Genomic DNA, 27415 nt, shown 5'->3' on the forward strand with positions numbered 1-27415 from the left:
TAAGATACTAGGATTAGATGGTATATACTTATTAGAAATAATTAACAGGACACATTTTGAAGCTATTATTAAAATAGAAGCAGAATAAATTAGGCTTTCCCAAGCCCTGATTATCTTTTCCTTTCTTTTTCTTCTTTTTTCTTAAAAACAAAACAAAAAACCCTTGCTTTGCGTATGTTGGTGACAAGAACATTAATTTTAATTAATCCTTATAATTAAGCATTAAAAGTGTTTCTTGCCTTCTTATAGGTCCCTAGGAAATAAATCAGTATATCTTTGACTTTAGAATTTACCAGAGAGGAGTTACTCAATTCTATGGAATCTGTACATATGTTGATTTTAGGAATTTATTAACAGAAAAACTTTCTAGGTAGAGTGTGATGTTATTTAATTTTCTGGTTAAGTGAAGATCTTACGCAGAAAACATCTTTGTCTCTACCTTTACACTTAAAACATTTCTTGGCAGTTTTCAAACCTTTCCTGTCCCATCTGAGGCCAATCAAATGAGCACAGCTGAATCTTTCTTTTACAACTGGGTATTCTGTCGTCTCTGGTAACTTAATTTGGAGTAGGTACAATGGCAAAAAAGATATGCAAGACTGAGCTGAATATACATGGTTTCCAGGCATTTAAAAAATGTGTTAAAACCAAATAATTCAATCAAACCGCCAACCAACAAAAACCTCTAATATCAAGCTCATGTGCCTATGTGACTGTCGAATAATGGGAGAATGCTGATTGAGTATTGTAGTTGATATTCTACTGTTTTAGTCATACTGAAAATGTGCTCATTCATTCATGTATTCAAAAAGAATTTATTGAAAGCCTACCATATGGCAGGAATCGTTCCATGTGTGTAAGACACACCAATAGACAAAACAGGAAAAAATTCTTACCCTCATGAAGCTTACATTCCAGTGGGGGAGAGAAAAAAATAAAACAATAAATATAATAAAGTATATAGTAAGTTAGAAGGTGATAACTGCTCTAGGGAGAAATGAGGTAGGATAAGGCGGAATCAGAGCTTAAGGGAAGAGGAGTTACAATTTTGAATAGGGTGGCCAGGGTAGGCCTCATTAAGAAGATAACATTTGAGCAACACATCCATGGAGGCGAGGGAGTAAGCCATGCAGCTCTTAGAGAAGACCACGACAGGCAGCAAAGGGCCTAGAGTGAAGTGGTACTGGGACAAAGAGGCCAAAGGGGAGGGGGAAGGGAAGTTACAGTGGCTGGGGCTGGTGTGTGTGTGTGTGTGTGTGTGTGAGAGAGAGAGACAGAGAGAGAGAGAGCGCACATGCATACATATGTTGGGGCAGTAATGTCTGTATTAGAGCCAACTGTCATTGGCATCCTCCCTTGACCTTGATTCAGGTCAAAAGCCAATAGCGCCACTCACCTGAAACACTAACGGTGGTGTTGCCACAGATCGAAACAGAAGTGTAACTACTAGAATGCAAAGACAGTTTTTAAAAGCAAAGGAAATATTTTACTTATTAATTGCTGACCCGACTTCAAAGTGCTTTGACAGGCCAAGTCTATAAAGTAAGACAATGTGGTTAGTATAATAGAGTACTTATTAGTCAAAGCCAGCCAGAAACAGCACTGAAAATAACCCTTCTCATTCCTGGAAGCTAGGCCAGTTTCAGGGGATTCTGACAAATGATACAAACTGTTAAAGCTTACATGTAACTACATTAAATTAAACTTCTTTTAGTCATTAAAAGGTTTAAACATAAACGAATGAAGTGTGCCTGTCTGGGTAAATAATTACCCTATACATACACAGAATTCTCAGATTCAATCTGGATAGTCTAATTATACTTAAGAAACAGATTTTTCCAGAAAGGTGCTCTTATTTGATAAATTACTGTCAATATGAAAATACACAGCATCAGTTATTTTATTTAGCTAAAGAATGTCAAGAACCAAATAATCGAGCATTAGGTTACAAAGTTTAAAAGTTAATACAGCAGTCCACAGTATTTGTATTAGAGCTTTAAGTAGATAAATTAAATTGGAATGTGTCTCTTAAGCAGTCATTGAACAAGCAAGATGAGAAATAAATTGAGCTTCACATCCGCCTTTATGGCATCTAACAACTGTGTCTGTCAACACATGGATCCTTTTCACTGTCAATTCAACACACATTTTGCAGACCTTGGGCCTGCAATTATTTCATTTCCTTACTTGGAAATGTAATTTCCACTTACTTTTGGAGAACAAAAGGCAGACAAAAGGAAGAAGGAGTTGCAGTATTTTCTGATTCAGATTATCTGTGTAAAATGGTAAAGGAAAAAAATCTATACACACACACTGAAGCATTTATCAGAAACTAACTTGTCTCAGCCAAATTGCTTTTGTGTCGGGATATTGGTTCAAATGTAGCCAGATTGTTGATGTCAAATTAGGTGTTAAACAAATTTAATAGGAAAGATGAAGAATGAATATAGATCATCTTTCTGTTAGAACTGTACAAATGACTCTAGTCAAAAGAAAGGAAACACATGACTACAGGAGAAAATGTGCTTTTAAACACAGTGAAATTAGATAAAACTGTAAATCAGCAAAGAAGGCCATTCATTCCAGAAGAGAAAAAAAAGTTAATAGTAGCAATGAGAGAATGCAAGACAGGAAGAAAATATCAGTGGGCAAAAATAGATCCAAATTGAATTTCAACTTCATTTGTCCAGGTTTCACCTTTTAAGCTAAGACAGCTAGAGTTACAAAAAAGGGGTTCTTTCTCTCTTGATAGGACAGGAAATCAGAGGTTTAATTAACCATGATTACAATATTTGGCTGATCTGATTTGTCTCACCTCTTCCTTTTCTTTAAGTGACAAACTAGCTGACATCCTGGCAAGAGAACTAAAGCAAAACTGTAGACTAATTTCAGAAAGAGCTGCCATTGTTATAAAACAAATTGATCCTCCACTAGATCTGTCTGAAACGCATTCAATAGCAGGATTAACTCTTTGACAATCAAAGTGCCACTCTGAAGCAAGTCTATACAGATAACTCTTTACATCGTATGTTTTCATTTTCAGGATAGAGCAATATTAGGCACATCTTTAACTGAAGACTAGAAAAGAAGGTTGTAAAAGCGTGCCCTTCTAAGTAGCCTCTGAAAGATCTAGTATCTTCTTGGGCTGCTCATCCATTAAGAGGGATGATCTATGTATTTAATCTTGGAAGACTGATTAAGTGTCTCCTGATGCAGAGTCTGTATCATCCAGATCAATTCTTTGTGTAGAAGAACCTGATTACCAAACCAGTTTAGGGGAAGTAATTCTCTTTGTACATGGTACTTGCTTTAGATCTGAATGAGATCTCTTAGCTAGGAGCCTAGAATGAAAAGCTGGCCCATCAAATGAAAAGAAGAAGAGAATTTATTGGCGAGCCAAATCAAAATCTCTCTAAAGAGAAACAAATCAAAGAAACACACAAGTTAGTCATTTACAGATTCTTCTATACACCACTTAGTAAAGAGCATCGTTACTTACTGAAACGTAACCTTGGAACTTGTGCATCCTTCCAATTTACGGGGCCCTTCACCTGGCTCAGGTGTTGGGGGGGACGGGCTGTTGAATTCTGCCTCCAGAGTTTTCTTGTTCAAGGCTGTTTTTGTTACACTGGATACAGAACCCAACACTGGCATGGATTTGGACTCTGAGGTTGCTAATATCCCAGTTGGACCTTAAAACCAAACACATACCTCAAGTTTAATAATTCTGTATGATGCTTATTAATATGGTACTGAAAAACAGATTAGCTGAAAATCCCTCAAGAAGTGAAAAGGCCACGTTTGTTAAAATTTCAAGAGCATGCTGGAAAAGGTTCTTGTTGGAAATCTGCTCTGCTTTGGTGGTACTACTACGTTTCAATCTATCAGGACCACGCTGAGAAATTGCACACAAACCTTTAAGAAAACACAAAATCCCAGGCCACAATTCCCTCACTGACCAGGTTCCTTAGTAATAGTGGAATTGTGAAAAGTCTTTTCCTCTCATAGAGTATGGCTTTCTGACAGCCCTACTTGAACCATTTCGCCTCTCAAGAGTTAATTCTTCCCAAAACTCAGCTCTGCATTTTAAACAGAAAACGGAACAATGTCAAAAGGCTCTTTCTAAAAGGCTCATGAAGGCTTCTTGAGCATTAAACAGCTTTTATGAACATTTTCATTTTAATGTGAATGAGAAGTAAGTGGATTTATTTCCTCTTAAAACACAGACACAAAATTATAAAAATTAAGTGGGAAAGAGTTTGGCTATTTACCTTTTGGACTTTTCTGCTCTTTAGGACAGGATTTAAAAACAGTAATAAAACATGTTACTGGAATTATTGGCATATCAATCTAAAAATTCTGGGCATTGAAGCCAGTCCCTAATTTTAGGTGGAAAGATTCTATCCTAGTCAGCTTTCCTCAAAGCATGATTCTAGTAAGTACTTCTTGAAACTTCAGAAGGAAAATGTTTTTAAAACAAAGAGATTTATGATATAAGTCACAAATATGCAAATTAAATGACTATTTCTAGAAATAAAGTGAGAGGATAACCTTGAAATGTGCCAGTAAGAAAAGCACAAAACTTGGGTGTCTCTTGAGTGTCTATCCCTAACAAATGTCAGATCATCTTAAGATGGAAAGTACTAGTGGGTATAATCCAAAATGCTAGCTAATCCCTGACTACTGGTATTAAGCTCTGGAATGCTATTCTTACATTTCGATTTAATGTGCCTGATGTATTCAATATAACAGTGTAACATATTAACTCTAAAAATGAAGGTCTAATTTGAAAAACCTACCTAAGAGAGACTAAAAACTTGTGAACCCATTCTGTTGGACACCTCTCTGAGCCTTGCTCTATGCAGGTGACACAGGACCTCTCTGTTCTAGTGGAAGCCCCAGTTTACAAAGCATTAGTTTCTATCTTCCCTATTTAATTCACCTATACTCTCTAGGCAGACAAGTTTGGACATTATTGGATATTTTGATTTAAAAGGCCTTTTTTCAGCTGGGCGTGGTGGTTCATGCTGCAATCCCAGCACTTTGGGAGGCTGAGGCGGGCAGATCACCTGAGGTCAGGAGTCAGAGACCAACCTGGTCAACATGGTGAAACCCTGTCTCTACTAAAAATACAAAAATCAGCCGGGTGTGATGGTGGGCGCCTATAATCCCAGCTACATGGGAGGCTGAGGCAAAAGAATCGCTTGAACTCGGGAGGCAGAGGTTGCAGTGAGCCGAGATCACGCCACTACACTCCAGCCTGGGTGACAGAGAAAGACTTCGTCTCAGAGCGGGGGGAAAAAAAAAAAAAAAAAAAGGCCTTTTCCTCCCAGCTATGTCAAGCCTCATGTTGCATGGAGCTGTGGCAGTTAAGAGAGAACGGCAGAACACAAAGATCAATTAATATTAGAGTTCCTGAAAATATAAATACGAAGCTGAATTCAAGATTTGCTTCTGATCAGCTCTATTCTGCCCTTGGATAAGCATTGACTACAACACTAGGTAGCTTTAAACAACCTGTCCTTGTAAGAAAGATCTGCTTCTGAATACACCAACACATTTTCTGCAAAAAGGAAGGAGAGTAGTGAGCTAAGCTGCAGCTCTTATATTTTTCTTGTGTACAAAGAGACATTTTAAAAAATGTACACTGTTTAAGATTATTATTACTGTATCCTGTTTAAGCCGCCCAATGTTCTCCAAGAGGCACTTGCCGCTCTTTGAAATGTTAGTTTGGTAGGCCACAAGGCTAGGTAAAACAAGGGAGCATCAGTTAGATGCATAAGAAAAATCCTAAGGAAAAGGGTACAACATCCTTTGTCCCTGGGGAAGATAACCATTAACCTGAGATCTTAGCTCTGCAAACTCTCAGGCTGTCTCTCCTTCTGACGTTTCCTTTCTCTACTGGTGACCTCACATTTACTTTCCCATAAGCCTTTGTGGGCAGAAGAAAATCACCCCAGAGATTCAAGTACCTGAGACACCAACCTATCCAACTCCTCACCTCTGTCACCTGACTCCCCCCATGCAGCTCTGCGGCTTTACTTTCTTCCTTAGGTTCCCCCCTGGAATTTTTATTTGTCGCTCCACAGCCTTTGTAAAAATACTCACATGGTAAAAGCCACCTCTAGTTTGATAATAGAAAAATGTTTTTACCACCTAAAAAATGGTATGATTTCTTTTTTAGATGATAAGAGTTTGTAAGTTTGTTTCCTTCCTTTTTTTTCTTTTGCTTTGGCTATTAGGAAACTCAAAGGAAATTTCTACTCAATTACAAGTCACTCTCTTAGCGTGTATTTGCTCTCTACCTCACCAATGAGTTCTCATTTTTCTATTCATTTATTAACGGTTCTACTGAATATGTATTTTCTATTCTAACTGCCCTAAAATAATACAAATATTTGTATATTGGTGGAATATAATACATAAAATGAAAGATTCCCACCATGTACACGAAATGTGTTCCTTTCTGTACTCTGAAATATTCAAATTTCCGTATTAACTAAAATAAAAACCTCTGCTCACTTCTTACATTGAAAACTAACTCTGAAATGTGAGTGTTGCACATTTTGACCAAATTTGTGAGTGAAGTAAGAATGTTTCTGGAGGAACAAAAAAGCCAGTGGCAAAACACAAAATGTGAACGACAGAGCACTAAAATGGCACATCAACAAAGTCCTTAAAAATAGCAATGTTTACATGAGCACTTTAAGGCTGAAATGATGTAAAGGATGACTCAAGCACTGATTAAGTCACAAAATGAGTAACGATTATATGTTACGTGGAGGCTGCATAATGCTCGCAAAGCCATCCTAAGAAAAAAATGATGTGGCACCCCCTTAATTTTCCTGAGGTAGTTGTTTTGGGGGGCACAGTGGCGGGGAGAATCTTTGTAAGATTTTAATAATAGAACCTCCAAACCAACCTAAAAACTGAATGGCTGATTTTTTTTTTTTAAAGAAGAAAACAAAAGTTTCCTCTTTTTATAACAGAAGTTTGGTTGGTATTAAGCCACTTTGGGTTCGAGGAATCAATTTACTCAATTGTCTGAGTAAATCTCTCTCTGAACATTAGAACTTGATGTTCAAAAACCCATCTTTAATATTCTAGCTACTTAAATTTGGTCAATGTGACTCAGTATTTTCCAGATTTAAACTATTATGATAGACTACTTGAAGCTGACTGAACTCAATCTAGAAGCCTCAGCCCATTAGCCGTGGTTGCTGATTAATTTTACTTTAAGTTAGTTTTTTGAAGTCGGTTCTCACCTGGCCACAAAGGGAAATCTCATAAAGGTTTCCATTAATTCCCATGACCGAGCTGATGAAACCACTGAAGACACGCACAGTTCTGGGAAATATTTTGAGGCCTAATACAGACCTAATGTCACACAAATACAAACTGTGAGCTCGAGATTTGCTCAGATGGTAGGTACATTATTGTGGGTGACAGAGCTGGAATTTCCCAGTCACTCAGTTCACAAGTAGGCACATGAAGCTAAAGGGATACAAAGAATAAGGATGATTTCCTTGCATTTGTAACTGATGTGTAATTTCTACTGCAACTACTAATTATTGTGTGCTTATTTCGTGCCATGCACATTGCTAAGCATTTTTCACATATTGACTTAATCTTTAGAATAATCCTATGAAGCAGTGCTTTTATTATTCTCATTTTATAGATGAAGAAACTGAGGCACAAAGAGGTTGAGTAATTTGCTTAAGGGCAACCAGCTAGTATACAAGAGAACTAGGCCTCAAACTTGGGCGGTCTGGCTCCAGAGCCTGTATTTGATGCTATATTGTTGCCAAAACTCTTCCTGAATGTCTTTACACAAGGGCATCTTGCATTAAACAAAGCAGATCTATAAATGCCTGGTTACCTACAAATAAATAAACATACCGATAAATAAAAATATCTAAGAGTTCTTATGAGATATCCATAAATATCTTTACCCATCCCATACTTCTCACTCATATTAAAAATAAATATTTTAATAATAATTTTTAAAAGCTTGTTTCATGTTAAAAGAGACTTAGAAGAAGATGTTTCAGAGATGAAGAGAAGGACTGTGGAGAATTCAAACCGGCTTACTACTGCTATCTGCTTCTGCTGTCACCTTTCTGCGACGCAAAATCCTTTCTAACTCAGTTTCACTGTTTTCAGGGTCAAGGGATTTTAAGCTTCTTGAACTAGTGGATTTGTTAAGTGTCCCCTAAAGTGAAAACAAAACAAAAACAAAAAGGTTAATGTCTTAATACAATATACAAAAGAATATAAAAATCAAACCATGAAAACATTACCAGAATTTGAATGGAATTATGAAACAAAATGAATTTGCTATATATTAATATTTTTAAAATGCGCACATTTTCAACAAGACAGTGTTGGATCATTTAAGAAGATGCTACTGATGGTGTAAATACTAGCTTTTGTTTCCGAAGAACAGTACAAGAACACTTCTGGAAGAGGTGACTGTGTGAAATTCATCAGTGGGAAGGTACCTGCATATCGACGATTAAGACTGATGTGTGTTGACTGGGTGGAGAAGAGAATTGATATATTAAACTCACCTTAGAAGGATATGTTTATATGGCAGCCACAAGCTACTAAACTGAAATCACAGCGGCACTGAAAAATGTGTGACTGATCCTTCAGAGGGTGACCCTGGCTGCACACCTGATGTCCGTGGCGTCGTAGCTGTCAAAGGAGGCACATAATGCTCTCCAGGGGCCGACCCAAAGAAGGGCTGCACTGAGCACATCTTGACTTCAGTATGAAAGGAAAGTTATAATCATACAGAGAGGCAAGCAAGGGTCGGCATCTTAACTCCACATTCCTAACACAGGGGACAGTTAATGTAATATTCAGGGCCCAGAAGACACTGAGGGAAACAAGAGATGCTATAAATCTGTACTCCTGCTGAAACTGATACTGGCTTTCAAGAAGACAGAGAAAGATCCATGTTTCCCTGCTCTGGCTCCTCCGAGAAGTATGTTACAGAGTGAGAGCTATGGTTTTCCATCTCCATTACTAGTCAAGTGTCTGTACAGAACACTGGGGACGTATTTCTCAGTATATATAAGGATTTAATACATCAACAAGTCTTTCATAAGAGATGCCCATTATTTCTTTGAAATGGTCCTTCTCAACTGTGCCACATACTTGGGAGGCAGTGGAGGGAGGGGAAGGCAGGAGAACCATAATCTTTTGATCAGAGGAAATAAGAACCTCAGGTCTGGTGTAACTTGCCAGACTTCATGCCAGAGCCAAAAGGCAGCTTTTGCCCACCAAGGCTGAAAACCTTCCCAGCCTCTGTAATGTCTGAACTCACTAAAGATTCGCCTTGATCCCGCTCCCTCCCTGCCTGCCAACTCCCTGAAGGGTTCTAAGAACTCTAGTGGCTAAAAATGGTAACCCTTGTTTCTTATTTAGCCTATAAAATAAAACAAACCAAAAAAAAGGTGCTTATAAAATCAAATGGCTACAAATCTCATATAACAGAGGTTATGTTATTTTGTTTAGGGAAGTTTTTCCCCAACTGCTTAAAGTTATAGAAAAGTAACCCGTTGTCAGGGAAGAAACTGACGTAACAAGATTAGGAGATCATATTATTTTGCTGTCAGCTGCCTAATCAACTGGTTTGCAGAAGACTTAAATAAGGCTCATATTTTAATCAGGCATACAATTTTTTTCCCTAGAAGTATCTCTTTTTGCTTTTCATTTATTGTGAAAATTCATTAAATACATTAAAAGGACTATCACATCACATGTAACACTTTAATGGCTTATTTTATCATTAAAATCTGGTTTGTTTCTTTAACATTGCTGATATGCTTCTACGTGTAGAAGAGTCACACCGTGAGGTGTTGAGGTGTGACCGATACTGACAAGATACAGAAAATAGAACCATAGCCACTTTATATTTGAAAAAAGTACTACAACTACTATTCCCATATCATTTGTATTGATAATTTTTTAAAACTTACCATCTCTATCATTTGTAAACAGATATTTGAAAAACATAAGGTCATCACTACTAAAGTAAGTTGTAAAACTACTACATTGTTTCAATAGCAAGGACACTGTGTAATTTTTCTCAATGGCTTGATTTAATTCAAGGAAAACTTATAATGTGTGTGTTCGTATATACATACATACCTTTCAAGGATATCTTTTATTGATGAATGTATCTTTCACAATATTTTCTAGCTTTTTATTTGGATAATGGCATTATTTCCTCAAATTCTTGACTGTGGTAAGCTACTCTCTCATCATACCTGATTACTGAAGGTATCCATTTTCCATGTTCTAACCCTTGAATCCCCAACTTCTTTCTCCATTTACTGATGGATGTGGTGGCTTCAGCTAATATATGAGTAAACTTTCAATACAAGGGCAATTGTGGAGGAAAGAAAGGTTTCTGCATGACTCTCAACTGAAATGATGAAGAACTCAGCTAATAAAATACCAAGACTATTTTAGTTATCTCTTTATATTAGAAACATAAAATTTGAGAATCAGAAATTAACTGAGAAACTGTGGTACATATAATTCCTTCACTTTATAGAAAAGAGAATTCAAACTCAGTGAGCCTCAGGGTCTAGGGACAGGTCCCACAATAAGTCATTGATAGGGCTGGATCTAGCACTTAGATTTCCCAAGTCCGAAACCAATACTCTTTTCCTACTTCAAACCACTGTGATCATTTAACAATCTTAGGCCCCACGCTAGTCAAATGTTCATAATACTGACTAATCTAATTGTCAGGCAAAATTAACTATTCAAAAACTTCTGGGTATTTTGGAAAACTGAAGATGTCTGAAAAAGACCCATATAATTTTTTAAAAGTTGATTTTAGTTCTTTGATTTACAGCCAACCGAAATTGAGAAGAGAATTTTGATTTGTATCAATCTATTCTTCAGAAATCACCACTGTCACTTAGAGTGGCTTTTTAAGTAACTAGGGTGACTCAAAAGGTTTCATTTCCTAAACCTCAAAACCTTCTGTGACTATGAGAAATGGACTATACATATTTTTATCTACAAAATACCCAGCTTTAAAACTTAAGTGGAAGTAGGTTTGGAAAAAGGAGGTCTGTCAATACTGAGACATTAAAAACTGGCTTGAAAATTGTTCAACTCAGAAAATAGAATAGGGCTTTGAAACTCCCCCAAACCAGAGACTTGTTTTCTACCTGTGGGCTAACTTAGCAGAAGGCCAAATCACTAAGTCTTACAACTTGGGTCACATTCCATTTCATCAAAAAATAACCCACACTGAGCTTCTTTCTGGTTCTGTTCCACAATAGAACCAAACCCAGTGTTTCTTGGTTTCTTGACAACCCCTGGTACCAGTGCTTGTGTTTTTCAGTACACAAAATGCAGGCTTTTTGTGTTCATCTTAATTGTTTCTTACATGCCTTGATTGTGAGGTTGGCACCATGTGTTTTACAGGGTACTAACTTCAATAATCGAACTAGTCTGAACTTCAGCAACAAGCACCACCAAAGACCCAAATGTCTGGCACGTTGAGCTAGGAGCTTTCTTTTTCTCTTTTTTATAAGAATGTGTGTGGTTTATAGGCTCCAGGTGACAGGGAATTACAAATAGTCCATCCTCCCTCAAAGAAACTTCTATGGGGGAAGAGGAGAACTGCCACTTGGCAAAGAGTAGGGGAGAGAATCATGAGTTCTACTTTTAAAAAAACTTAAGGTAAAGAAATAATGTTGTCAGAGTAGTAACTCCTAGTGATACATTAATGCCAGGTAAGGCGGTGAGATCTAAAGATAGATCCAAGGCAAGAAGGATGGGGGCAATTTGCATTAAAAAAGATGTCTTAAACTTTTTTATAATTTATAAATTATTTCACGAATTTCTCTCCTTGAAGTGGCACAAAATTATGGTGAATAAGGTATTTAAGAGTAATGTTGTAATTCAGTAAACTTGCTACCATCCAGCATTCTCAGAGAATGGGATATCTTGGCTAATCAAATATTATCATATGTACCTCATAGAAGTGTCTGATTTTCAAAATTAACCTAATTTTTAAAAAGTCAAACTCAGTATAGTCTACTCTTTCACTGTTGACCAGAACCGTGCCCCAGGGGACATCTTTATGAATATGAATTAGCATTATAACACAAACATAACAAAAGAGACTGTCATAGGGAGGTCTCCTTAATAGAACACTGAATAACAGACTTTTCTGATCAAAGAATCCATTAGATAATCACCACACGCTTTTTCAATGGCTTTAATACATTATTCTGTAGGTAGGCCACCACTGTTAGCCAGTGATACACCTCTCTTCAGTGCTAATCCCACTCACTTAAAACTAAAGCAAACTAATTAAGCCATTCTGGGTTAAGTCTACTGTTTAAAGACATGCTTGATGAAAATAATCCTGTTTACCACAATTATGTGGATGTCTACATGCAATGCATAATTAGCACAGCAACAACAAACATGCGAGTATTCAGTCCTGTACCTCCGCCCCCATGTTTGTTGACTTACTGTGCATAATAACTGGGATTGGGACTGAAACAGGATCTGAGAATAGAGCTCTTAATATCTGAAACATTTTCTAAGTGAGGCATCTGTCTCTGACAGCAACGGCTGGAGAGTGCAGTAGCCGCTGATTCCACGGCAAAAGCTCACAGTTTGAAAAGCAAAAATATGACTAGAAAGGGACACAAAGCATGCTCTCCAACCATCAGAAAATAAAATTAGTAACATAAAAAAGGGCCTCTTATTTTATTCCTCAATTTATCATCAAATAATTGTTTCGACTGTGAGGAAAGGCAGACTGTGACCCTGTTACGAAGATATTTGGGGAGGCGCTTAGCTTCACATTTAGGATTCTCCTTTTAGGCTTCAAAGTAAAGCATTATTCATCTATTGTATTTCTGTTTTTCATCAACATGTACGGATCCTTACATATGGCCAGACACTTCATCTTCAAGCTGTGATGCCAGGATTGGAGGGCAAGAACAGGAAACCATGACTTTGGTGAAAGTGTAACCACTCTTTTAGAATAAAAACAGCACAGTGTTATTTGATACATTATTAACATATGTGATAGAGCAGTCTGTAAGCACAATCAAACTGGCCAAAGACGAGGCTAATTGTAAATGGGAATAAAACACACCACAAACAACTCACAAAAAAACAGATTTTAAAATACTCTCATTTCCCCATTAAACAATAAACCGAAATCTATTCTTACCAGTATTCCTTTCAGTTCATCCACTGCACTTTCGCAGCCTTTAGAAGATTCTGGCTATAATTTTAAAAAGAAAGAAAAATTACTGAGTAATTCAGTTTTAAGATACTAAACAATGATTTTTACATGGCAAAGTATTAGTAGCCTTATATTGGTAATATATATGACTATGTATATTTTTAAATTAGGTCTATGTCTTAAGGTTAGGAAAAAATACTAGCCATGTTAGTGCTCTCAAGTAGCAGTTAAACAAAAAAGAAGTTATATTCAAAGCGAAAGGAGACAAGCTACCCTCTTCTAAATACCATATTGTTACCTCTTGATTATTATCATAGAGAAGATTTGGTAAACATCAGATTTCAAAGGTCTGATTCCAAATTATTCAGAGCTTCTTACAGTAAACTGTTCTCCACCGGCATTGCTGGACTCTGCCAGCAGGCAGGGACTAGGAAGAAGGCAGTGCAGAGCAGAAGCAAGCCACAGGGCAGAAACCCTCTCTCTCAGCTCCACAAGCTATGGGAGGAGGTCAGCTTACAGGGGCCTGGCATGTAAGAATTTCCCAAGAGGACAGAGTCCAGAGAGCAGGGTCCAGCAAAGCACCTGGCTACAGGAGAAAGTTAGCATGGCTGGCTGCCAGAGCAGTCACAGACCTCAGAGGAGGGGCAGTCCAATCACTCATCTTGGAGGGAAAGTCAGGCTTGAGCAAGGTAGTATTTGAGTTAGGTGTGTTGATTACAAGCTCAGCTCTCTTCTGGCCATACCACGGACAAAACGATTTGAAGTAAAATTCTGGGTATGATTTGCCTGCCCCACAATACCTAACGATCTCTGTAGATCACTCAACTAATTAATGGAGGGAAAATTTCGCATGAGAACCTCATGAAAAGTAAGTTCAGAAAAGACTTCTGCTCTCCCTCGTACCACTTCCTTTCACGAAGGATAGAGATGAAGGGGAAACTTGCCAGACACAGTGAAAGGAACCCCTTGAGCCTCTTATTCCTGGAGAAGAGGTAAGGTTATATTCTCTCTCATCAAAAAATGAGAGTGAATCAACAGCAACCTATAATCCTTTCCTCTCAAAAACAGAATCTAAAAATAAGATCCTACTTCAAATTTTAAAAACAGAGAAGTAAGAGAGAGAGAGGTTTGCTGCTCACGTGCAAAGCTAAGGCATTCAGCTCTCATAGCGCAGATTTTCTGTGAAATACACATGCCCTTAGTGCCAGTCAATAAGCACTAAGACACTAATTTCAACCACACTGGCACCAACACCACCACCAAAGGAATTTAGAAAATAAGCGGTTAAATTAATATTCTCAAGGCAGGCTTGACTTCTGCAGGTCAACCCTTCAGGTGATAAGCTGTGACGTTCAAACAAATGCCCTGCCTTTAGGCATACCCGAAAGTGCTGCCATGCCACTCAGGCTGCCCTCTGACTGCACAAGCCTTTTGCACCCTGGACCACAAAATGTCACCATCTGTGACATTTCAGGAGAGCCCTGATGGTACTAGGGGAAGACGTCTGTCCTCAAGCATGCAGCGACCATGTGTTTTAAAGGTTATTGACCAGGTCATTCAGCACTATATCTGCACAGTTTAAGATTACCAGCAAGAAAACCCAGTCGTCCACTGATCCTTGCTCAGTTGCTTCCCAGAGTTTGAATTGACATTAAATAATGTGTAACTGCAGGAAGAGTCATGGGAAGAAAGAAAAAGCACAAAGTGATATTCTGAAAATGAAAGTATGTATGGAACATTGTTTATGATTTAAGAAGTTTTCAACCTTTTTCTTTCGAAACTAATTTTGCTTCTTTATGGCATTGCGTTTTTCTCTAGTAAATAGTTTGGTTTTGCTTATTCTTTCCATAATTAGTGGTGATGTGAAAGTCATACAAATGGATTCTTTTTCAAAGGTGGCACTCGGACCTTGCATTTTAAAGTATTTTCACACTTTATTCCATTTGATCTTGACAACAACCCCATGTGTCAGATAAGACAGGTGCTGTCCCCATCTTGAAGAGAAGAAGTGTGGGGAAGCTGGGTGACAGTGCCAGGGCCCAACTCCAACAGCTCTGCTCTTCACTCTCTTGCCAGACACCAGCACTGGGCCAGCTGTGCCAGATCATTCTACACACTCAGCTTCTCCTCCACTTTTACATTTCATCCTTTACTTAGAAAACTGCTTTCAGATCATTGGCACAAGACTGAACTATTTTACGTGGTTGGCTGAAGCTTCTGTTTCCTTAGATGTAAATTTACTCTTGGAGTTGAGTATTCTTTTCCTCTTTCCAATCCTTTCCCACGTACAGCCCACACTATAGCCCCTCTCGCCTTACATGGCTATTTTGCCTGCCTGTGACAAAGTGGCAACTTAGAAAACCCATCAGAGGCCAGGCACGGTGGCTCACGCCTATAATCCCAACACTTTGGGAGGCCAAGGCGGACAGATCACGAGGTCAAGAGATCGAGACCATCCTGGCCAACATGGTGAAACCCCGTCTCTACTAAAAATATAAAAATTAGCTGGGCTTGGTGGCGGGCGCCTGTAGTCCCAGCTATTTGGGAGGCAGCGGCAGAAGAATCGCTTGAACACAGGAGGCAGAGGTTGCAGTGAGCCGAGCTTACGCCACTGCACTCTAGCCTGGTGACAGAGTGAGACTCCGTCTAAAAGAAAAAAGAAAGAAAGAAAGAAAAAAGACAAAACCCTCAGACTGTGTACTGAACAGTCATAACACTGGGGGACGTTCACGCAGTTGAGGCAGGGCAGCCTCGAGAGGGAGAAATAACCAAACCATAAAGGTTAGTGAAGAAGGGGAAGGAAGAAGGGGAAGTGGAAGAAGAGAAAGAACCGGTCAGTTCATACCTAATTAGAGAGGAGAAAGAATATTTTTCAAGAAAAATGTTTAAAACTATTATTGGGCTTATTGAAATGTAACAGATATACAAACAAAGGCAGGGGAAACATCATGAAAGGGACTCTAAGCGCCTCCACAGATCCTGGAGCACTCGCTGTGGTCTAGTTTAGAAGAGAGTTTTTCTCCTTGAAGTGACTTGGAAAACATTTGTGAAATTAATGAAAACAATCATATAAGTCTCACTATTTTCCCCAAAGTTGTCCTGGTTTTGTTCTGCTGTTATCATGCGATTCCGTCCACTATAATGGAAGCCTCAGAAAGGCGAGGGTGTTTGCCCATTTTGTTCACTACTTTATCCCCCGTGCCTAAAACAGTATCTGGCGCATAGTAGATAATCAGTAGAATCACACAAAAGAATCAGGAATCAAAAGAAAGGATGTGATCATTGTTATTTGTTTGGTGTAACAGTTCATATCACTGTCTCTCGTAATGAGATGACAGCACCCCCAAAAGAACATGGCTTCCATTTTATACTGATTTAGGTTCACCATGGATCCTCCTGAAACATGCTTATGTGGAAGTAAAAGTTTTTGTGACACATTAGCTTTATCCTAAGATTTGACAGTGAGTCCTGATGCAGTGTTCATCAAATTTCAAATCTGTACATTTAAAAAAGGAAATATCAAGCAGGGAAAAAAGCATTTAGTCACTCCATACCTTTGTCTTCGGTCTGACTGTCTGATTAACGGGTCTAAGATGAACTCCCTTTTTAATTCTATCCATCATCTCTTCAACTGCTTGCCTCTTTAGATCTGTGACTTCTTCAGCTGTTCAAAGAACACATACATAAATCCTCTTATGTTACAAGAAAACAGCTACTTCCTATTTTTTGGTGACTTGGAAAAATTGCACTATGTGATTAATCATGGTCATTTTTCATTCACAGTTGCAGAACACTAAAAATTTACTCAAGTTAATAGCTATCAGGTAGCAACATTTAAAGGAAAAACTTTTACAGAAAAAAATCTGGTCAGAAAAATAAGAGTTATAAAAATCTGTAGCCTGGATCCAAGTCAGTATTGTCTTGCCTCTGTCAACAAAGTAGACTTTGTTCATTTGTCAGCATTTTTCCAGGTCTTTAAAATCCCAACTTTGTGCCTAATCCCAAATAATCTTTGCCTCAAAGATGTTTTTACAACTTACTGTACATTCTATGTCAAAGAAATCAGCCCCAAAAAGAAACAACTACCAGAAATCCATTAGGGGAAAAAAAGATGAAATAGATGTTTTTCTTGTTGGAATAAGTCTATAGTCAAAAGACAAACAGCAAGTAAATAAAATCTATTTTTAAATTGCCATCTTTTGTTTAGGAATCATATGGAAAGGAAACATTTAAGCAAACCTTTCTCAAGTCTTTTTAAATTGTCACTGTTAAAAGAAAACACATGTAGCAATAATTGCAATTAAGTAATTACATTTGATTTTAAAATTCAACTATCTATTGTTTAAACTTGCCACTACTTTGCTGCAAAAAAAAAATACCTAAATAAAAAAGAGGTGGAGATGTGTATCAATTGGATGAATGTAACTGAGGTGAACTTAAACTGTTGATCAGAAAAGTGAAATGTCTCTCTTGTAGAATAGCTTGAGCAAAATCACAGAACCATTTCAGAACATTTATCACCATTAATGCAGTTCTAGGTCTTGTGTTTACCTCCATCCAGCTCACTGCAGCCTTCATATTTGAGTTTATCTCATAGGGACCTTCCAATTACCGTCTTTAATAGACTCTACACTGCCTGGCAATATGGTGGGTGCTCAACAAGTCTCTACTGACTATTGGCTTCTGAAGTTTCTGCTTTAAATGGCTACTAATGTCTTTACGATTTGAGTAGAAATGACTAAACCCCAAAAGGCTGGCTTCTAAATGCAGGCAATCACTACTGCATCCCCAAGCCAATTAGCTCCAGTATCAGGCTTTGCAATAAGGAGGCCTTATTATGGCTTCTTTTTCTGCTACAAGGCCAGACTCCATTTCAACCCTGGGTAGCCATTCCTCTTGTGTAAGTGCCTAGGGGAGCAACTAAGAGAGACCAGAAGTTTCCATTATCCTCATCTCTACAAGTCCACAAAGAGGGATCACTGCCATATTCACTGTATAACCTAGATTTTCTGATACCATCCTAACTTCAAAGAGAATTGTCAACCTCAGAAGCCATTGAAATGCTGAGAATTAAAATCTCTTAACATCTAAACAACAGTTTTCAGATCCAGAAGTCAAAACAAGTATCTTTTGCCAAGCAACATGGGAAACGTGGTCACCAAAGTTAGAACTCATCTACCAGTAAATGAAAGATGACTAAACTGTGGGTTGATCAATCATGTGCCCTTAAACAGCATTTTCTTAGGCAGCTTCTTCTGATGGTTCACAAACATCAACAAAGGAACAGATAAGTAAATTATGATGGGTAGAAATTCATTCATTTATTCAATCATTCATTCCTTCATTCACTCACTCACTCACTCACTCAATATCTGCATATGTGTTGTGAACTACACAGTGCTTTTGCTGACCCTATTCAAAACCCAGGGAGACAAAACCCAGATCTGCCATCCAAGCATCTGGTATGGGTGTGGGATTTATTCCTGAGAATCTAGAAAATACTTTTTTTTTTTTTTTTTTGAGATAGAGTCTTGCCCTGTTGCCCAGAGCTGGAGTGCAAGCGCACGATCTCGGCTCACTGCAACCTCCAACTCCCAGGTTCAAGCAATCCTCCTGCCTCAGCCTCTTGAGTAGCTGGGATTATAGGCGCGTGCCACTATGCCCAGCTAATTTTTGTATTTTTAGTAGAGATGGGGTTTCACCATAGAAAATACATTTTTAAAACATTTGATTTTTCAGAAAGTCTGCCATTTTGAGTCTAGGAAGAGCTGCATGGTAATAGGAACACCGCCTACAAACAGATTAGCACTCTGTAAGAAATGACTGAAACCCAATTAAATGCACCATACAAAAACTAATTAAGGCAGACAGATGGAGAATTATGGCCAACACCATTCAAATCTGCTACAGCATCTAACATAGCAGGAATTTAAAGTAGTTTCTTATATTTGCTTGCCAGAATCATAGTGATAATTCAGAGACGTGCCACTATCTGTATTGTGTACAGATTATAAACCAGGCTTTAATTTCTCAGTCTTTTTCAAATGTAAAGGCTGAATTGGTTTTAAGGAAAAGAAATCATTCTTATCAGATTCCCTACTCAGGCGCAATACAAGAGCAATGCGAGGTTAGCCACACAAGCTTTCTCTCTTGCCGATCCTGTTTTTGACCTAGCAAAAAGCAATCTATATGAACTTCTAAACTATTAAGCAGTTCTAATAAATCTGCAAGAATCACCTACAGAGAGCTCATGGTATGTTTTGTAATTCTTTCTGCAATCACACAGTTGGTAATTGTCTCACAAAAGCATGTAATCAAGAGGACAATAGAAATATGCAGGATACTGGAGATTAAAGAAAAGGGACAAATGAAGACAACAGGTCTAATGTTATTGAACTGCCACAGGAAAATGAAATCAAATGCTCTTTGAGTTAGTGCTTCAAGGTCAGTCTTGGATCAGAAAGCTACATGTAATTAACTGGGGCTTAAATTTTAAGATCCACTTGAAAAATAAGTTAGTTCCTTTAAAAAAAAAAAAAAAAAAGACCCACAGACAAAACCATCACCTGATTACTAAATAAAACCTTCAGTTATTACCTCAAAGAAAAAAAATGAATTTCCAAATTCCACAGGATTACTATTTCACTAACTTTTTTTTTTTAAGGTAATTAAAAAAAAAAATCTTATGCCACCATGATGTACCAAATTTCTAAAGAATACCTTATAGTTGAATTAAGTTCAAATCTGACATCAGGTCATAAAGTTAAAGAAATTTCCTTAGCTACAATAATCACAAGAATCTGTGGGATGAGGATTCCCTTTGCCCCTCCCACATGATGGCTAGTACCTTTTCCATGTTTTTCCATGGTAACATTTTGAGTATTTTCTGTGATGGATACTACTCTAAACACTTTTCACATTGTGAGACTCACTAATTCTCACAACAATCCTGTGAAATAGGAAGTACTATTATCCCCATTCTACAGATTAGCAAATCAAGGCACAGCAAAGTAAGAAAATACCAACAAATTCATGACCTGAATGTATGATTAACAGTAGGCATACTTTCGAAATCCAGAACTGGCCTAATAAATACATTCTTGTCAAAATCAGAGTTATTATCTCCAGAGTGTAATGATCTCTTACATTCAATTCTTAAAACTATCTATAAAATATTCTGCAGTCTTTCTTTACAGTGAAGTTTTTTAGGGCCGTAAGTAAGGAGTAAACGTTCCCCCACTTATAAACTCTGAAAACCTCATCAACTGTAAGTTAAAAGCCATCGTAAGATGCTAACCTAAGAAAGAAAACACAGTGAATGTGAGACAAGTCACTATGTTATAAATGCAAACCCCAAAGTGTCACAGAGAATTCCAATGTTTGATGCCTGACATTAATTCATCATGCATTTAATCATTGATTTATTCACTCAACAACTATTTTTTCAGTGTGACCTATTAACAAGACACTATAAATAACTGCCTTGCCAGATAGAAAGAGGGTACTGCTTCAGCCACGTGTGAGTACAGTATGTATTATTCAACGCTGTATGATTTTTAGGGTTGCTCCAGTCTAAAAATCTCAAGAGCAACTTCTATATTGGTAACTCTACTTAGAATCCCAAAATAGCAATCTGGTAGCCCAAGGATGTGTGAGAAAATACTGTCACATTTCATGAATTATAAATAAATATCATTTTTGTAAGAAAAACTGTATAGTTCCTAAAATTGGGGGTTAAAAAATTTTAGAATAATTTTTCTTTTGATGATGTGATTTACTTGGAAGGAAAATTCATTTTATTCCGATTTCCCCCCAATCCTCTAAGATATACCAATTGTCTCCCCCGAAAAAATTGCAACAAAATTTAAATTATAGCATCAGGAAACGCTAACAGCCAGTAACCCAAGAGCAGGGCTGCCCAGCAAATCACCAAAGGCGGAACTGCTTTAGAATCCTGCAATGCCTGTGCAATGCAGAATTTGCCTTACAGCCCCATTAATGTACAGAGGAATAGAGTCCAAAGGATTGCAGAAGGCAGGCACAGAAAGCCAATTCTTAGAGACAAAATCAGCTTTCATTTGTAATGGTGCTGCAAGATTCCTGCTAAGAGACAAAAAACGAAGTCCAAACTTCAATTCATTCAATATGCATGAAAGCAGGGGGATGCTGCCGAGAAGAGTAAACCCTCAAAGAGCTTACAATCTGCTCAGGGGAGAGAGGTAGAAATGACTCAAACACCACAGCCAGAGTAGAGGTAGGGAGTAGGACATTAAATCCTTAAAGTAACAGAATTTAAAGCAAAATGCTGTCACAATGCATGGTAATGAGCTACTCATGTGTTCGAAGAGTCTGGAACACAGCAGCTATCTGCCCCGAATCTGCATGGAGGCTATGGAGTTAGAACAGCAGGCACAGAGGACCAAGATCTGGCCCCCTTGTTTTAAGCCTTTGCTGTCACTGTGGGTGCACACCAAACCGACTCCAGTGCATCTAGCCACTTGCTGGCTCTGCTCAATGGGAGGGCCCTTCTCCCTCCAGTCCCATCTAATCATTGTCCTGTATATCTCTATCTCCAGTGAACCAGAGTCCTGTGAATTTTACCTCCCTAAATAGTTCCTGAATTCATGCATGTCTCTCTACCCCTGCTGCTACCACCCTCATCGAAGCTACCATCAACATTCATCTGAATGACTGCAATAGTCTTCCCTCATCCACCCTCATCCATTTACAGTCTGTTCTCTCACTGCAGCCAGTGCGATTTTTTTTAAGGACAATTCTCATCATGTTATACCTCTGCTTAAAACTTCTACTGCTCTTAGGAGAAATTCCAGAACCTTGACCTTGACCTCCAGAATCTGGCTCCTGCCTACCTATTAGACCTCCTCTCTTGGCCACCATGTTCCAGTCATATCAACTTTCTTTCAGTTTCCTAATATACCAAGTTCCTTCCTGGACACTTTGGACCTTTGAATCCGCTGCTCCTCTATTTGAAATGGTTTTACCCTAAACACCACCCACCCGACCCACCCAATGTTCTAAAGGCGCAATTACTCAGCTTGAACATCACTTTCAGACACCAGCAGTCCACTTCCACTATCTCTTAGCACCGTGTACTCCTCCTTAATTGTATTTAAATAATTACATATTTACTTGTTTACTTCCTGCCTAGTTACACTAGAATGTAACTTCTATATCGTGTATCTCCAGCACACAACAGTGGAGTAGTACATACTAAGTGTTTGACAAAGTCCCAGGTCACTTGCTACCAACTCTAAGAAGTCTTGCCCCAAATCCCTCATTTGGAATTACTCCCTCTCTCTCCAGTACACTCCAAGGTACCCTGACCTTTAATGAAAATATATTTGCCAGTATGTCTCTCATTACAGTGAGGTGTGCGTGTTTATCTCCTCTAGATAATAAACTACAGGAAGGCAATGACAGTCACTGGTTCATTCTTATAGCTGTTCAGTGCTTTATACTATAAATGTTATACAACAACATGTTTATCGTCAAAGAACTTAACAAACATGTGAATTGCCCCCAAGCCGTACACCGTCAAGCACTTACACCAATGGAAGTGATGCTTACTTGCTTCTGGTTGAGTTGCCTTTTCTTTCTTAGCACCACTGCCACTGGGGTGGGATCGTTTCCTGATCATGGACATGAGGGATCTTTGGGAGAAAGAAAAAGATCAACAGGAGATTACTGGATACCTAGATCCTAAATAATCAGTAAAAATCTCACTCTTTGGTAGATGCATGAATATACAACTACAATTTAAGTCGTCTACTTTCCATTTTTAATAATATTAAAGTTTTCATCACTTTACAGAAGAGAAACACATCTCATCCTCTTCAGTATAAAACCAAACTAATTATTGGAGAAAGTACACTGCTATAACTAATAGTAAAATGCATACAGACTTAACAAAGGAAAAGAGACAAAAAATTTCAATACACATATATATAAAATTCAGAAATAGTTATCTATGTACTATGTTAGGGAGGAGAGAAGAATGAAAGAATTAGGGAGTGTTTCATAGTAAGAAGTGTATGTTATCAGTACATACCTATTTGTGAACTATGCGTATAAAAACATCTGAATCCACATGATGTAGACCAAATACTTACGGATAAAACATATTTACACCACTCTCTCTGGCCCATTTAAAAACAAATCTATGTAAAATCAAATTATGATAAATTTGACTATACTAAAATTGTATCACCTTTGATATGCAGAATAAAAAGACAAGGATATATAACGAAATTCTACAGGTCAATGAGAAGAAGCGCATAATCCAAAATGGAAGAGAACCTTGCAACTCCAAAAAAGATGTCCACATTTCCAATACATATACAAAAGAGGTGCTTGACTTCATTAGCTGTTAGGCAAACACAAACCCACACTGGGATATCACTATACATTCAGCAAACAGACAAAATAAATCTGGTAATATCAAGTGTTAGTGGGTCTGTGGAGTAACAGAAGTTCTCAAACCAAAGAGGATATATAAATTAATAGTACATTCCACTCTGGAAAACTCTTTGTAATTATCTAGTAGAGTAAAAAATATATGTATCTTATGAGCCAGTGATTCCACTGCCACATATCCTACAGAAAGGCAAGCACTTGTGCACCAGGATACATGAACAAGAATGCTCATGAAGAATTTCCGTAATTCCACAGAACTGGTAATAACTCAAATGTCCATCAGCACCACAATGGATAAGTACATTCTGAGACTTTCATAAAGTGAATTAGATATCAGTGAATATGAATGGACTTAAGCTACACAACAGATGAATCTTACACAATAGCATAGAGTAGGCTGGGAGCGGTGGCTCACACCTGCAATCCCAGTACTTTGGGAGGCCAAGGTGGGCGGATCACCTGAGGTCAGGAGTTCGAGACCAGCCTTGCCAACATGGTGAAACCCTGTCTCTACTAAAAATATGAAAAAATTAGCTGGGTCTGGTGGCGGGTGTCTGTAATCCCAGCTACTTGGGAAGCTGAGGCAGGAGAATCGCTTGAACCTGGGAGGCAGAGGTCGCAGTGAGCCAAGATCGCACCACTGCACTCCAGCCTGGGCAACAAGAGCGAAACTCCATCTAAAAAAAAAAAATACACATATAAATAAATAAAAATAATAATGTAGACTAAAAAGAGCAAGACCACAATGATACATGAAAATTCCAATTATATAAAGTTCAAAACCAAGCCATACAGATATTTACAGTAGTTTAGGGATACATGTTAGGCAGGAAAATTTTTCTTCAATAATGCAAGGAAATGATCACCATAAAAGACAGCGATTAGAGAGAAAGGTGCTTATCTTTGGAAAAGGGTCAAAGGAAAGAATTAGGGTGCCAGTATTGCCTATTTCTTGATTTGGAGGGTGATTACACAGATGTTCACTTTAACATTATTTTAAAACTGTCCATTGGCTTGTATACACATCTGCATATATTATCATTTCCTCCATAAAATGTTTACCAAAACATGAGTGAATCAATAATTTTTGAATTCCTTCAGCTGCATCATAAATGAACTCAGTGTGGTGAACTGTATTTGCAAAAGAGTCCAGCAATAGAAAACAAATACCTGGAGGATAAGAAAGGCATAATGTTGCCCTTAGGAAAAGGGGCAAATGGATATACAGAGTAACGCTTGTTCAGAAGATATCACCACCCAATGCTTCTTTTTTATCCTTTTTTTTTTTTTTTTTTTTTTTTTTTTCTGAGACGGGGTCTCACTCTGTTGCCCACGCTGGAGTGCAAGGGCACGATCACCACTCATTGCAGCTCTGATCTCCTGCGCTCAAGTGATCTTCCTGCCTCAGCCTTTGGAGTAGCTGGGACTACAGGCACACCATCACTCCTGGTTAATGTTTTTTAATTTTTTGGAGGGGTCTCACCATGTTGCCCAGGCTGGTCCTGAACTCCTGGCCTCAATCTTCCTGCCTTGGCCTCCCAAAAGGCTGGGATTACAGAGGTGAGCCATTGTGCCCAGCCTCCAGTTTCCTAATCATTATAATTTCTAGCTTTTTTAACTTTTCACTTCTACGTTTGCTTATATTATTAATCCCCTTCCTAATTGCCTTTCCTTAAAATTCCCAGACTCACTGGATAATCTCCCATAAAGCACAGTAGAAAGAAAAAAACACATCCTGCTCTATCTAGCTTGGCAACCAATCACGGAGCTTCTGACTTTGTCTAGTTTCTCTTCTTTGGGCTTGCAATGGCCAAATGGAATTAAATTATTTTCACAAAAGTTAGAAATTCTAATTTACATAGAACTTTGAAATAAGTACATTTTATTCTGGAAGTTATAAAGAATAAAATAAACTTTACTTGCTCAATTTGCCATTCTGTCAGCTGAATCTACTTGTTACCACTCCATGGTGGGCTGGGTGTGAGGACGGTTCTCACTAATCAGAGGTCTCACCTTACCCTCGCACCACACTCTGCACTGACTTCGCCTCTGCTTCTGCGAGGAAATTTTGCAAGTGTACATTATTGTACATAAAGATGATGAAGCAGGAATTTATTTTTACTGCTCAGAGTACTTATATATATATTTACACGTGTGAAGAATAATACCTGTTTATTAGCATAAACCACCTAGATGACAGAAAGCGTTAGCGTAAAGGATTCTGAGTTGAAGCGTAAGCTGTAGACATACAGTGCTCAGAGGAAAATCACTGCAATATTAAAACCAACAGTCAAGATGGGACTCACACTACAGGGAAGGCAGGACTCACAGGCCAGAGGAGATTAGGTCAAGACATCTGGGACCCATACTCAAACCTCTGGCCATCACCGCCCCATTTCACTGTCATTTCAATTGAATGAATAAAATTTCAGACACGTGTCATCCCAAGACGGAACATTTCAGTGGAGAATTTTCACCCGTTAGGTTTTTTTTTTTTTTTTTTTTGAGACAGAGTCTTGCTCTGTCGCCCAGGCTGGAGTGCAGTGGTGCGATCTTGGCTCACTGCAAGCTCTGCCTCCCAGGTTCCTGCCATTCTCCTGCCTCAGCCTCCCAAGTAGCTGGGACTACAGGCGCCTGCCACCATGCCCGGCTAATTTTTTGTATTTTCAGTAGAGACGGAGTTTCACTGTGTTAGCCAGGATGGTCTTGATCTCCTGACCTTGTGATCTGCCCGCGTCGGCCTCCCAAAGTGCTGGGATTACAGGCGTGAGCCACCGCGCCCAACCTTCACCTGTTAGTTTTTCAAGTGTCCGTCATGGCTACTGTGATAGTTATTTTGTGTGTCAACTTGACTGGGCCAGAGATACTTGGTTAAACATGATTCTGGTGTTTCCATGAGGATGTTGTGGATGACATTAACATTTCAATCAGTAGACTGAGTAAAGCAGATGGTCCTCCCTGAGGTAGGTGGCCCTCAGCCAATCATTTGAAGGCCTAATTAGAACAACAAGGCTGATCCTCCCTCAACTAACAGGGACTTCCTCCTGCCTGACTGCCTTCAAACTGGGTTATTGGCTTTTTATTGCTTTCGAACTTGAACTGAAACACTGCCACTTCCTGGGTCTGGAGCCTGTCAAACTTTGGAATAAAACTACACCATAGGTTCTCCCAGTTCTCAGGCCCCTAGACTCAGCCTGGAACCACACCACTGATTCTTTTGGCTGTCCAGCTCGCCAACTCACCCTACAGATCTTAGGGCTTGACAGCCTCCATAATCACATGAGCCAATTTCTTATAATAAATCTGTATTTATATCTGCCTATATCTGTATCTACAGATATACATGTTCTGTTTCTCTTAAAAAAACAACACAATAGCCTCAACCCTCTCCCCATGAACTATATCTGCATAAAACCTGTCCTACTTTCACTGCCACTGGGACAAAGTGACCAAGATTTGCCTTCTTCCTCTTTCTTCTACCTATTCTTGGAGTCAAATGAGTGGGAAGAGAAGGGAAAAGCAGTAAGGCCACTTAAAAAAGCCACAGGCCCCGGTCTTTTTTTTTTTCTTCCCGCTTTCATTTCTAACCATGATTTACATCAGGATAAAACAAATGGGTCAGGAACAAAGTTAGAAAACTTTTATTTGTAAATACAAAATCCACTCAAACTCAATACATATGCAAATATACCTCTTTGGCAAGAAAGCACTCCTCACAAAAAAAAACATCTTTTCTTTCAA

At 38.4% G+C, this 27415-nt stretch overlaps 1 protein-coding gene across 5 annotated transcripts in view; it reads right to left on the minus strand.

The window, feature by feature from the left end:
• SHTN1 (shootin 1) overlaps positions 1–27415 on the minus strand; it is a 119757-nt gene that overhangs the window by 13407 nt on the left and 78935 nt on the right. For 2 of the 5 annotated variants that reach the window (XM_005566533.5, XM_065521457.2), the window contains 5 exons: positions 22829–22911; positions 16795–16904; positions 13226–13279; positions 8092–8212; positions 3500–3692 (listed from right to left, as the gene is read on the minus strand). In XM_005566533.5, the coding sequence (XP_005566590.1) occupies positions 3500–3692; positions 8092–8212; positions 13226–13279; positions 16795–16904; positions 22829–22911 (561 nt within the window). Of the gene's footprint in view, positions 1–121; positions 2274–3499; positions 3693–8091; positions 8213–13225; positions 13280–16794; positions 16905–22828; positions 22912–27415 lie in introns of those variants that run through there. The other 3 variants (XM_005566536.5, XM_074002855.1, XM_045361605.3) reach the window with 2 other exon arrangements.

This window comes from Macaca fascicularis, chromosome 9 (assembly GCF_037993035.2).
Source record: "Macaca fascicularis isolate 582-1 chromosome 9, T2T-MFA8v1.1".
NCBI classification, from domain to species: domain Eukaryota; kingdom Metazoa; phylum Chordata; class Mammalia; order Primates; family Cercopithecidae; genus Macaca; species Macaca fascicularis.